This window comes from Thermobia domestica, chromosome 4, assembly GCF_964235325.1.
Source record: "Thermobia domestica chromosome 4, izTheDome1.hap1.1, whole genome shotgun sequence".
Taxonomy (NCBI): domain Eukaryota; kingdom Metazoa; phylum Arthropoda; class Insecta; order Zygentoma; family Lepismatidae; genus Thermobia; species Thermobia domestica.
This window is the reverse complement of record NC_137457.1, coordinates 240846136-240860634: the sequence shown is the minus strand read 5'-3', so window position 1 is coordinate 240860634 and position 14499 is coordinate 240846136. Positions and strand designations below refer to the sequence as shown.

Below are 14499 nucleotides of genomic sequence, written 5' to 3'. Positions count from 1 at the left end.
TGTATTAAGATATACATATACTGTACGTTTAAAAAAAAATATACGTTGGAAGTACATTCTATTTTTATACACGTTTCTAATTTACAGAGAGCAATACAAGTGTGTTGTTGACTATTGTAAATATTCATTTTTATGTCTGTGTTTGTAGTAATAAAGCAAATCGTTTTTACCCCAACTCAGGAGATCTGAAAGCATTACTATCAGGTGCAATAAACAGTGCACACAGTATACATACAAATATATTTATTTCTCTAGAAAGAACAAAGCGATTTTTACGAAACTTTTAGGGTTTATTAAATATAAATCAAGGTATACTTAGGTATAATTTCTATGTTACTATATGTAAGGGGACAGGAGCTAGGGGAATAAAATATCTGAAAAGGGAAATTTTTGAGGGAATTTCCCGAAAATCCCTCTGTTAGGGAAAACTGTACGTGATGGAGAGAAACCGAGTGCATATTCGAATTCAGCGCAAAAAGTTCCTTTAAGATCAGGTGATTTTTCTCATGTAACAAACAAAAAGTTTAAATTTGTTAACTAGTGTAATCGAATAACCACGGTTACAGATTATATATATATATACGGGGGTAGACAAAAAATCTAAAAACACTTCATACAGAACACGTAAGTTTGGCCCTCCACTGTACACGTGTTGCGGTTGCCGATCTTTTTTTGTTTTCAGTGTGTCATGTGTGTGGACCTTCCTCTTCCGTCAGCAGTAACCAGTTCACCTGTGAGTGATGTGGTGTGAAAGTGGTGCGGTAAAATGGGCGACCTGACAGACTTCCAAAGAGGCATGATCGTTGGTGCCCGTCTGGTTGGAACTTCAGTGGCGAACATTGTGGAGGTATCGAAAGGCACTGTGTCCAATGTCACGAGGGCATACACAATTCATGGGCAAACGACGTCTGCAAAATACAACAGTGGTCGAAAGACAGTCTTGTCAGATAGGGACCGGAGGGCATTAAAACGTATTGTAGCAGCTAAATAGAAGATCACTGCAATGAAAATTACGTCTGAACTCAATTCCGGCCTTCAGAAACCCGATTTCATCGAAAACAGTGCGACGGGAACTTTATAAAATGAAAATTCATGGCAGGGCCGCTATCGCCAAACCTTTGTTCACAGCAGTAAATGCGAAGAGGCGTATCCAGTGGTGCAAGGATCACAAGGCGTGGACTCATGAGCAGTGAAAACACGTAATGTGGTCCGATGAATCGACCTTCATCTTGTTTCCAACAACCGGTCGTGTTTACGTATGGAGAACACCGTCATAGGCCTATGATACAGACTGTCTGCTCCCAACTGTAAAGCATGGGGTTGGTTCTGTTACAGTATGGGCAGTGATATCGTGAGTTTCTGCAGGTCCCATCATAGCCCTGCATGGAATGCTGAATGCTAAGGCGTATGAGGCTATTTTGGGGGACCAGATTTTACCCATGGCCCAAATATTGTTCCGTGATGGTGATGGCATCTACCAAGATGATTTGGCACCCTGTCACGCTGTAAAAACGATGAAATAATGGTTTGAGGAGCATGACCAGGAGCTATCACACCTCCCCTGGGTCCCAAAATCACCAGATCTGAACATCATTGAGCCATTGTGGTCTGAATTAGAAAGGCGTGTCATTACCGTCCACCAGCATCCCTTAAGGAACTGGAGCATGTTTTGGAGGAACAATGGTACAAAATTCCACATACCACGGTTCAGGAGCTGTATACGTCCATTCCACGTCGGATTCAGGCTGTTTTGGACGCAAAAGGAGACCCCGCACCATACTAGGTATTATTTTCACACTTTTGCAAACGTTTTCGATTTTTGTCCAAGCCCTGTATATCCTTACGATTAATTTTCTGAGTCCGGAGAATTGAAATGTAGAAGGCAAAGTTTATATATGGATTACGTAGAAACGTGATGTAAAACTTAATCGTGTGTCATGTACTTGAATTAAAGCCAACACATTAAACGTTGAATTTTTGCCAACATCATGCAGGATATGTATGGGAATTAGTCAAATATTAAATAATAAAGATATTTTCACTGATGATTAAATACTTTATTCTGCTACATTATATACACATCTTAAATCTTTGCAAATGAATTAAACAGATTTACTTTTAAGATCTACATACTGTGTAGCAGCAAATAATTTTTAATCATCAGTGAAAATATTTCTATGTTTTACAAGTAGTTTACAAAGGATATGTGTGCCACCGTTAGGAAAAGACAAACAACAATCTGCTGTTACTAGTTAACAGTGTATTTTGGTACATACATAGTACATAAATAAATAATTTTTTCAGCAACATAAAAACTACCAATTATTTACGGCACATTGTGTATACATAGTACATACGCGTAAATAAATAACTATTTCAGCAGCATAAAATCTGTTAGTTATTTACAGCACATAGTACATAAATAAATAACAATTTATTTCAGCAATTATTCACAGCACATAGTACGTAAATAAATAAGTTTGTTTCAGTAACATAAAAACTCATTTACAGCACGTAGTACATAAATAACAATTTCTTTCTTCGGTGCGAGCGGTCTCGGGTTCGATTCCCGGTGGGGTCACTCGGTCGAAAAAGTGTAACACGCTTTTTCAGACCAGCAACCCTGAATGAGGTTTTCCTGGGTTTTCCTCATTCACACCAGGCAAATGCCGGGGTGGTACCTAACTTATAGGTCCCAGGCCGCTTCCCTCTTTCCCCAATCCTTCCTTCCTTACCTTTCCCCGGATTGTGTGCTCGCTGACGGACGTCATCCCTCAAATCGTGAAGGGCTAAATGGCCTTAGATGTCAAAAGCCCAGAAACCTAAATCCTAAATCCTAACAATTTCTTTCAGCAATTATTTATAGCGTATAGTACATATATAACACAAAAAAATAATTTCTTTCAGCAACATAGAAACTTAACAATTATTTACAGCATTTAGTACATACATTTTACATAAAAAGTAACATTTTTTCAGCAACATAAAAACTATGAATTATTTACAGCACGTAGTACACACACAGTACATAAATAAATAACAGTTTCTTTTAGCAATATAAAAGCTGTCAGGTTTTTACAGCACATAGTACATATCCAAAAACAGAACATTTTCTAACTTTCTGCGACTTACGTAAAATCCAAAAACTTTCTGCAAGCATTTTTAGTAATGCCGTAGTAAAATTATAACCTAAAATTTTCAAGGGCTTAAAAGCAAAAAAGTTTTTACCTTTCTATTTTTCTAAGCTTTTTTTTTTATTTTTTTATTTATAGAGACATATACAGGGAACTTACAGGACTGTATAATAACTGAATAAGGAATCAATCAAGAAATCCTTACACATATTTACTCAAAAGGAATTACAGATGCTTACTTGGTGTTTTTTCTTTTTTACATCTTAAAGCATGGCAGTTAATCATTTAAGTCTCTTTCAATCCTTTTTACAACTACGAATATCACCTCTTTAGACATTAAAATGTCTTCAGAAAAAGGTGCAAAATAGTTGTGATATTGAGTGCCATATTTCTGACAAAGCCATCAAATTTTTTATTTACAGAGTAGACAATCTTTCTGAGGCAGTAATTTTCGTCTAGAGATTAGCCAATCTTTCTACAGTCCGCATTTTCTCCGTGCGACATTGTCGTACCGTCACCTGTTATTCTGCTTTGAGGTTACATAAATAGTACATAAATTAATAACAATTTCTTTCAGCAACATAAAACTGTCAATTATTTACAGCACATAGTACGTACATAGTACATAAATAAATAACAGTTTCTTTCAGCATCATAAAGAAGCTATCGGTTATTATTAGCAATGAATGACATACGTTTTAGTGCTACAAAAGTTCAATTTTCTCGAAACCTATATGACAAGCATGTTATTTTTTCCAGCTTGATGTGATCTGTTGACTGTACTGTAAACTTGGATAATATTTTATTCAAACAGAAAATTTAAGAGTTAAAGAAAATTTTCGACTATATCTCATTACCGTACTATATGCTGTCGTCTTACTAGTGTCATAGTTAGGCCTGACCCACTGCGACTTATGTCCTGAGATTTGGGACACTAATGCCATGGCGTGCGCAAAAAAGCTCACTACATTTTAGATTACTTGATTTTATTTTTTACTACACCTTGCTTCATTCATTTAATTATTTTATAGATGGGAGTCTGCATTGTGGATTCATCTGTAGCAGGACTAGGCGGATGTCCATATGCGAAAGGAGCTTCGGGAAATGTTTCTACGGAAGACGTGGTGTACATGTTAAACGGCATGGAAATTCGAACAGATGTGGATCTGGATTTATTAATAGAAGCTGGAAGCTACATATGTAAGATGTTGAACCGCCCTACAGGTTCTAAAGTTAGTCGTGCTGTAAAGTGTCATTAATGGGCGATTTCATTTCAGTGAATGTTCCGTATCAACGTATCAATCATAGTATTATTTAACAGTTGTGAAACTGTCCTATTTTTAATAGTTGTTACATTCATATCTCTAATCTATTTATTTGTATCTATGACTGTGAAGATCATAATTTTTTTTTCTTATATTGGATGTACAGTCCGCAGCAAAAAACCTGCAACATGAGCATGTAAGTTTATTGTGAAACGACGAAGTCTTTTGCTCCAAAATAAGTGTGCAGGGGAGGACGCCGAGGTTTCTCCGGCGTGATTTGTGCCACTTAGATGTTATGTTGATTCCCTGGGCTGTTAGGCGTAGATTCACAATAAACTTACATGCTCATGTTGCAGGTTTTTTTGCTGCGGACTGTACATATATAATTATATAGTTCTACATTTGATGATAATGAATAGGTTAAACGAGAGCTTTTTATTTATTAATTAAAGAAAAAAGAGGTATATATTAGGTAGTTTCAAAACCTAAATTACACCTCTGATTGTAACGAAATAATAATTCTCACAAGTAATATCAGGTTGTTTAAACATTAGTTGTGTTACGTTTAATTACGAGTAGTAAGTTACAGACTATGACCATTTCATGTCGTTGTTACTTTTTATCGTGTACGTTATTGTTAGAGTTTTAAATATATCAGTACAAAAAATATTTTGTAAAATATGCATAATAATAATAATGGTTGACTCTTGTAGATTTTAGTGTAACGTACTTGATTCATCTTCGATGTGTTATATAAAATAACTGCTTAAAATTGAAATAATAAAAATATATAGTTTTTTTTGCACAATATTATGATTCAAAAATCCAGCACGTTGTGTACAGTAACGATTGAAATGTGTAATATTTTGACTTGCGTAATTTTAAGATAATGAAATGTGAGATTATGAGATGTTGCCTTGGAGACTGTTTTCAGTCTTATGGATAACTGTGATTTTATACCATCCACATTTTGAAGGCTGTTCCGTTATTAATTATGATACTATTGCAATACTTACACCTTAAAGGAATTCACTATATCTATTTTTCTACTCCTAAATATTTCACTCAATTTCAGTTTCTGAAGTACGGAGCACATTAAATCCAAAGAGTTTTATTTACTAATTATACCTCTGTTGTATACAATGAATTTATTTAATATTTTATTATTATTATTTTGTATAAAAGAGTATTTTGATACTTACATCACATATTTTATATTATTTCGCTAAGATTTTCGAAATGAATGTGTGTGTACGGATTGAATTATAACATTGAAATAATGTGTACATGTGTGTGATATGTTCATATGATAGATTGCGATGCTATTAAATAGCAGGAAATGTACGATTCATTTTCTCATTTGTGAGAAAAACCTCTTTGTAATTCAGTGACATATTTTTTAGAAATAAAAACGTGAATAATGTCAAATCTAAAATATTTTATTATAAATTGTAAGTAATTTGCAGTATCTTGTATGATAGCTGTGAAGTTGGCTATAAATCTGTTACTGGAATTATTCTTACAGAAAGTTTCGGAAGTTTTTCTTTAGTAAAATATTCACTCTTTACAATAAAACAGGGGCAGTTCTATAATGTAGTAACAAAGTCACGTGCCTTTTCAATTAATACGAAGAAATATACTTGAGGACACACACACACACACAAACAATCGTGAACATTTAGTCTTGTATGCGAATGAGGAAAGGCCGAATAAAAATTTTAGTTACTTTAATATAAAGTCTGTAACCCCATTTGATGTCAATGAGGAATATGGCAACATAGCGGAAGCCACATTGCTTGGTATCCTCTATGTTCAATGCACACACTACTGGGCACATACTTATTGGGCACACACTACTGTTACAAAAGTCTTTAAACGTCTAGCCTTACGTACAATGTAATCACATATTTTTCATGACAGAAATTTTTCTTTTCCTACCTTGCGGAAGGGAGGAGTGAAGGAAATTGGTGCAGAGCCTCAGTCTAAGCTCTGTCGCTAGCTGTACGGGAGGAAAGGAGTCACTCGAAGGAAGAATTCGTTCTGCTTCTCTTCGGAGAATTACTCATATTGTCTCAAGGGCGAAAGAACTGCAGTAGGGTTTCAATGAAGGATTGTTTGCTTTACGACGTTCATATATAAATTATATGAAGGAAAAATAAGATACACTATGTGATCAAAAGTATCCCGACACCCCCAAAACATACGTTTTTCATATTAGGTGCATTGTGCTGCCACCTACTGCCAGGTACTCATTATCAGCGACCTCAGTAGTCAATAGACATCGTGAGAAAGCAGAATGGGGCGCTCCGCGGAACTCACGGACTTCGAACGTGGTCAGGTGATTGAGTGCCACTTGTGTCAGAAGTCTGTACGCGAGATTTCCACACTTCTAAAGATCCCTAGGTCCACTGTGTTTGATAAGAGAAATGGAAATGTGAAGAGACACGTACAGCATAAAAGCGTACAGGCCGACCTCGTCTGTTGATTGACAGAGACCGCCGACAGTTGAAGAGGGTCGTAAAGTGTAATAGGCAGACATCTATCCAGACCATCACACAGGAATTCCAAACTGCATCAGGATCCACTCCAAGTACCATGACAGTTAGGCGTGAGGTGAGAAAACTGATTTCATGGTTGAGCGGCTGCTAATAAGCTACACATCACGCAGGTAAATGCCAAACGACGTCTCGCTTGGTGTAAGAAGCGTAAACATTGGACGATTGAACAGTGGAAAAACGTTATGTGGAGTGACGAATCATTGTACATAATGTGGCAATCCGATGGCAGGGTGTGGGTATGGGAATGGCCGGTGAACATCATCTGTCAGCGTGTGTAGTGACAACAGTAAAATTCGGAGGTGGTGGTGTTATGGTGTGGTCGTGTTTTTCTTAGAGGGGGATTGCACCCCTTGTTGTTTAGCGTGGCACTCTCACAGCGCAGGCCTACTTTGATGTTTTAAGCACCTTCTTGCTTCCCACTGTTGAAGAGCAACTCGGGGATGGCGATTGCATCTTTTAACACGATCGACCACCTGTTCATACTGCACGGCCTGTGGCGGAGTGGTTACACTACCATAATATCCCTGTAATGGACTGGCCTGCACAAAGTCCTGACATGAATCCTATAGAACACTTTTGGGATGTTTTGGAACGCCGACTTCGTGCCAGGCCTCACCGACCTACATCGATACCTCTCCTCAGTTCAGCACTCCGTGAAGAATGGGCTGCCATTCCCCAAGAAACCTTCCAGCACCTGATTGAAAGTATGCCTGCGAGAGTGGAAGCTGTCATCAAGGCTAAGTGTGGGCCAACACCGTATTGAATTCCAGGAGTACCGATGGAGGGCACCACGAACTTGTAAGTCATTTTCAGCCAGGTGTCCTCATACTTTTGATCACATAGTGTACTTTCTTAATTTACTGTAGGATTTCGGATAACAACATCTGATGTGTGTGTTCGTAACTTTTATTTTGGAAGCACTTCAGGAACGAATGAATATTCTTGAAGTACATTTTAAACTGATTTAGTCCGAATGAAATATTACTGTGAAAGCATGGATGCGAAGCCACAAGTTACAACTTGTAATTCAAAACAAAATAACTATAAAATGCCAATAAACAGATAATAGCAAATAGAATAGGATCCTCGTGAAAGAAGTGCAGGAACTCCGAATTCGATTCTCGATAGAAGTGAATTTGTTGCGGATTCAGGTCTAGCCTTGGTGTTGCAAGGAGTCGTTAAACTTCCAGCATGCTAGATGATAATGTATTAGACTGAGGTAATGAAACGCTAAGTGCTACTACTAGTCCATAAATAGTGCCTGGTCATTGAATCACTCTCTCCAAAAAAAAAAAAAAAAAAAAAAAAAAAAAAAAAAAAAAAAAAAAAAAAACATGCACTTCCAATGTAAAGTAAAAAAAAAAAAAACTCCAGTAAGGCATTTGTGGCGTTCAGAGCACAAGGGATTCAAGTAACATTACCTCAGGTGTGAGAAAACTAGACATACCGTTTACAAAGAACGCTTAATTACCCGGGAAATTTTACACTATCTTCTTCACCTGATAAGAGTTATTTACAATATCTGGACATAAAACGTTGAATCTTATATCTGAAAGGAGATTTAGTTAGAGATCTTAAAAGTGAAATGTTCGAAACAAGTGAGTTTCGTTTCACAGTTTGAAACTACATTAAACTTCCAAGCTATAGAAATTCAATACTCATACCTGAATTGCAATATCTACTACTGGTTGCAATAGATTAATAAGATGAAAGATAGAACCTGTTCCTCGGACGCTGCAGCCATATCAGAAAGCCATTACTCGCTATTCCTTACCGTTTTTGTTTTATGGAGATAAAGATTGAAACTGGAAATCGTTAATTTGAATCACCTTTGGTTTGAACAGATGGTTAAAGCAGAAGATAGAACGTACTCTTGGGAAGTTGAATCTATTGGATGAAACTGCATATCCATATCCCTTACCGTTTTTGCTCTACAGAAATCGGTATTGAATCCGTAAATTACAACCACTTCTAATTTTGGTAGAGTGTTGCGGGTTGAAATGATATGTTCTCTTGACAACTTGAATTGATTACAGAATTGACACCTTGAACCGCTTGTTATATACCAGTGTTTTTGTTCTATGGCGATAAATGTTGAAACCGGAAATTAATTTTATCCATTTCCGGCTTGAATAGAAAGTTGATGGAGAAGGCAAACCTATTCTTGGGAAGCTAAATCAATTAGAAAAAGAAACACATCTTGACATCTCTTAGACTACAGAGCTGCAGAGCATATAGGCACGGACTACAACCTATTGGTCAGATGGTGTCACGCAGATAACTCCCTAAAGGAGAAATAACTTGTAGCTTGTAATAGTAGGTAGTATGTGAAAAATTACCATAAACATTACCATTGACTTTTAACAACCAGAAAAATACTATACTCAAATCCTCGCCAACTGCGATAGGCCACTTGCATACATATGGTGATATATAGTACGACTGCAACAACTGACGATTGAGACAATGAAATTACTGGAAATTACACTAGTTAACAAATTTAAACTTTTTGTTTGTTACATGACTAAAATCACCTGATCTTAAAGGAACGTTTTGCGCTGAATTCGAATATGCACTCGGTTTCTCTCTATCACGTACAGTTTTCCCGTAACAGAGGGATTTTCGGGAAATTCCCTCAAAAATTTCCCTTTTTCAGATATTTTATTCCCCTAGCTCCTGTCCCCTTACATATAGTAACATAGAAATTATACCTAAGTATACCCTGATTTATATTTAATAAACCCTAAAAGTTTCGCAAAAATCGCTTTGTTCTTTCTAGAGAAATAAATATATTTGTATGTATACTGTGTGCACTGTTTATTGCACCTGATAGTAATGCTTTCAGATCTCCTGAGTTGGGGTAAAAACGATTTGCTTTATTACTACAAACACAGACATAAAAATAAATATTTACAATAGTCAACAACACACTTGTATTGCTCTCTGTAAATTATAATAGAAACGTGTATAAAAATAGAATGTACTTCCAACGTATTTTTTTTTTTAACGTACAGTATATGTATATCTTAATACATATATATACAATTCTCCAAGTTTTTTCGTTTTGTTCATGAAATGGTTATCAATATTTGTTATCAAATGTAACAGAATGACATTATGACTGATGACACACATTATGAAGTGAAGGAATGGGAACCTAGAGTGAATTACGTACCTGGAGAATGCAACGCCAAATACGCTTCTTTGGTAGATCCTAATAAGATATTACTACCGCCACTTCATATCAAGTTAGGACTTATGAAAAACTTTGTCAAAACCATGGACACATCTGGTGAAGGTTTCAAGTATTTGCGAGATAAGTTCCCTAACCTGAGTGATGCTAAGATTTCAGCGGGAGTGTTTATTGGTCCCCAAATTAGGAAATTAATGCTTGATGATAGCTTTGACAGCAAGTTAAACAGTGCTGAGCTAGCTGCCTGGACAGCATTTAAGTGTATTGTGCGCAATTTTCTGGGCAATAACAAAGCTGAGAGTTACACAGAAATCGTACAGGACATGATACAGAAATACAAAGAGTTGGGTTGTAGGATGTCTTTAAAAATCCACTTTTTGCACTCCCACCTCAGCTTCTTTCCTGCTAACCTAGGTGCTCTCAGCGACGAATTGGGGGAAAGATTCCACCAAGATATAATGGCAATGGAGAAAAGGTACCAGGGACGATGGGATCCTTCAATGATGAGGGACTATTGTTGGGGTCTTGTTAGAGAATGCAACATTTCTTACAAAAGAAGGAAGTAGTGTACGTTTTTGTAACCCAATGGAAGTTTCATATATTGTGATAGTTTTGATTGTCTTTTCATGACCTTTTGGTACATTTGTATTATTTTTTATTGTAAATTGTCACACTTGTAAATTATATTGTATTATATTTTATATATGTGTTTGTGGTAATAAAGCAAAACGTTTTACCTCAACTTAAGAGATCTGAAAGCATTACTATAAGGTGCAATAAACAGTACACACAGTATACATACAAACATATTTCTCTAGAAAGAATAAAGCGATTATTACGAAACTTGGAGGGTTTGTTAAATATGAATCAAAGTATACTTAGGTATAATTTCTATGTTAGTATATGCAAGGGGACAAGATCTTGGGGTGTAAAATAAACGAAAGGGGAAATTTTTGAGGGATTTTCCCGAAAATCCCTCTGTTACGGGAAAATCGTACGTGATGGAGAAAAACCGAGTGCATATTCGAATTCAGCGCAAAAAGTTCCTTTAAGAACAGGTATTTCCTTTTATGTAACAAAACCTTTGTTAACTAGTGTTATTGAAATGGAATTATTTAGTTTAACGTCCTACTCTTAGTTTATGCTCTTAAGGCTAAAGATGGTGGATTGTGTTTTCCTGCCGGGAATAACACCCAAAACCGCATGCACCGAGGCGCAGGTGCTGCTCACTAGACCAATGGGAAGGGCTTGAAAGCTAATATTTTATTTGAGGGTAGTTTACTCACAGAAAATAACAGCTACTTTCTTCTTTCACCTGAGTAAGGCTTGTAATATTATTTATTAAGTTCAGTATGCCACAAAATCAGACATTGAGTCACGGTGATTGAATTATAGATATGTGTTTTATTTATTTATATAAAAAAATTCTGATATAGCGAAAAGTTCATTATTTTTTATAAAGTGTTTATTATTTTTATGAAGCAAAGATTGAATATTCTACTTGAGTTGTGAACTATCTCTACTATACTTTTAATTGACAACTGTTAATTTACGTTAATTATTTCTGTCGATTTTCTACATATTACCTGCAGAGACTATTCGGAGCGAATGTTTTATTTTAGTAATGTTCCATTAACATTTCAAATATTTATAAATTTCCTATTCCGGTTATGATAATGATTAGAAACAGGGAGTAATCTACACCCCCCCAACACCCCCCCTAACACCCCTCCAAATTTCTTTACACACACTCCTGGATGGAAAAGGAATACTCCCCCAAATCCAATTGTATCAATCAGTATCATATAGGTTATTTATTACATCAAGTTAAAAAAGGCTTAGCGTTTAGGAAAGAAGACTATATTCTTATTTATTTATTTCACTTCAAAATACGAAGCGACCTCGTTCTCATGTACGGCTTCGAGAACAACATGACCTCATTGTTTCGGGCAGTGTTTCGATCGAAACAATTGACAAAACAGACCGCTGATACCTACCCTTCTGGTCTCCGCGGTAGTTTCCGAGAAAAGAGATTGATGGACAGATGCAGATAACTGAAATTGCAACGTCTTGAGCAGTCATTCACCTACCTCCTCCTCAATAAGGAAAAATGTGACAATATAGTAATAAGCCTATACCAGATTCCGTTGGTAAGTGCTACTCTGCAACAGGCTCGCAACCAAAGGGGGGCTAGGGAGGGCCTGGCCCTTCCTAAATTTTTCATGTCCCCTCCAGACCTCAATACAAAATGCACAATGTAGATATTTGTAGGAAATTTTTAATGACTTGGCCCCTCCTAACATTTTCATGGCCCCCAAAGCTCTGTGGCTGGTTTCGAACCTGCTCTGCAAGTGGTGTATCAACGGACGGACGATAGAAGGGTGTAGTCAAAACGTTTTTAGAAATGAAGAGATCGATCGAAGTAAGAATTATATATATTTTAGAGTGGGTCTAGTGTTATGCAGGGACGCATTTGGCCCTAGCTTAATTTTTTGTAAAGTATATTTTTATTCACGTAAATTCGTTGAGCGGAACAGGGCTCATAGCAAGTCACTTTTTTAACTAAAATTTACTTTTTTTAAGTTGGTCACTAAAAGTTACTTTTTTTTTCAAATTTGTCACTAAAAGTTACTTTTTTGAGAGGTAAAGTTACTTTTTCGTGTAATTTATGTTTTGCATTGGCAGTTTTCTAAATATATATATATATATATATATATATATATATATATATATATATATATATATATATATATATATATATATATATATATATATATATATATATATATATATATATAACTAATGGAAAAAGCCAGAAATTTGTTACTCATTACTCTTCTGAAAGCTACAGTACTTGCTGCCACATATGAAACAGTCAATTTTATTGTCATTTCAGCTTTTATTCTTTCTAGGGCACAGTGGACGGCAGGTGGGGTTGAGAACCCTTCTGTGTCTATTCTTTCTTCTATCATAATAATCTTTTAGTTTTCTCTCGTAATAGTTAACGCTCTGTTGAACGTTGTGTGTGTCTGTGTGGTTCATCATGTTCGTCTTGTGTTATGCTTCTTGTATGTTCTTAAGAGTAGGTGATGAATTTGAATATTTCACGTTTTCGAGAACTCTTAATGCAAAGTTAAATATAATGTCTGGGATGAAGAAATTCGGAATAGGCCAGAACTGGTTCCACTTACTCAGAAGCTTTTTACATCTGCTAAGTCTGCTTACCGTAACTACAAAGCATAATTTGAAAACCTAAGAAAGGAGGAAGCTTAAAAAGAAGAAGTAAAGAAGAAACAAAACAACAAACAAAGAGAGAGGTGATGGAGAAATTGACAAAGGAAAAAAGGGGCATGATTAGATTTTGTTCACTTTTTCGTGTGCTTTTGGCCATTTTTGGTCACTTTTCAACTATTTACAAGAGATCAGACCACTACGAGCCCTGGGATTATTAAAATTAGGGTATATTAAAGAAGACAAAACAGAAAAATACAAAATATTTGTAAATTGAAAACTGGATTTCTGGAAGACAACTAAATCAATGAATAATTTTCTTATGAAAGATATTCAAAGTCAATAACGTAGCCAGGAAGGGGCAGAACAAGAGATCAAATAATATTACAACAATTAACGTTAACAACAGGGTTAGAATATTAAAATAATGAAATTGGAACTATGTACAGTATTAATTAATAAACGTATGTGATTTCAGCATGGGACTAGGGAATTTTTTCCCAATTAATATTAAAAAAAAAAAAAACCGACTAAAACTTGCTGGGAATGAATAAATTGAAATAATAGCCGAATTTTGCAAAATAATTACAATAATTCGTATGTAATCAATTGACATGTAATTACTGGGTAAAATAGTGGAGGTTAATTCCAAATACAGTGAAACCTCTCTTAATGGACATCTCTTAATAGTGGACATCTTCGTAAGAGGACAAACTTTCTTATTCTTCCATGCCATAAATATGTGTGGTATGGTGTTATGAGAGAGAACCCTTACTTTTAGGGACACCTCTCATTTACGGACAAACAATCGGTTTCACCGATGTCCGTTTTGAGAGGTTTCACTGTATTACTTAGTTTAATATTAATAATAAATGCTCAAATGTGTGCACTTACTTTATTGAACCTACCACTGCGAAGAGGTATTATTATTATTATTATTATTATTATTATTATTATTATTATTAGTAGTAGTAGTAGTAGTAGTAGTAGTAGTAGTAGTAGTAGTGGTATTGCAATAGTTGCGTAACAAAATATATGTTTTCTTGTTTGAGTTTGTTTAATAATTATATCACTATTCTGAGAACACACCCCTCCTTTTATTTTGAACCCCCCCCCAA

The 14499-nt window shown here is 35.6% G+C and overlaps 1 protein-coding gene across 5 annotated transcripts in view; it reads left to right on the top strand.

Moving 5' to 3' along the window:
• Hmgcl (hydroxymethylglutaryl-CoA lyase) overlaps positions 1 to 5834 on the top strand; it is a 145486-nt gene extending 139652 nt beyond the window's left edge. For all 5 annotated transcript variants that reach the window (XM_081755620.1, XM_081755624.1, XM_081755623.1 and 2 more), the window contains one exon: positions 4166 to 5834. In XM_081755620.1, coding sequence (XP_081611746.1) covers positions 4166 to 4393 — 228 coding nt within the window. In that variant the 3' untranslated portion in view covers positions 4394 to 5834. The remainder of the gene's footprint in view (positions 1 to 4165) is intronic.
• Positions 5835 to 14499: the final 8665 nt, after the last annotated feature.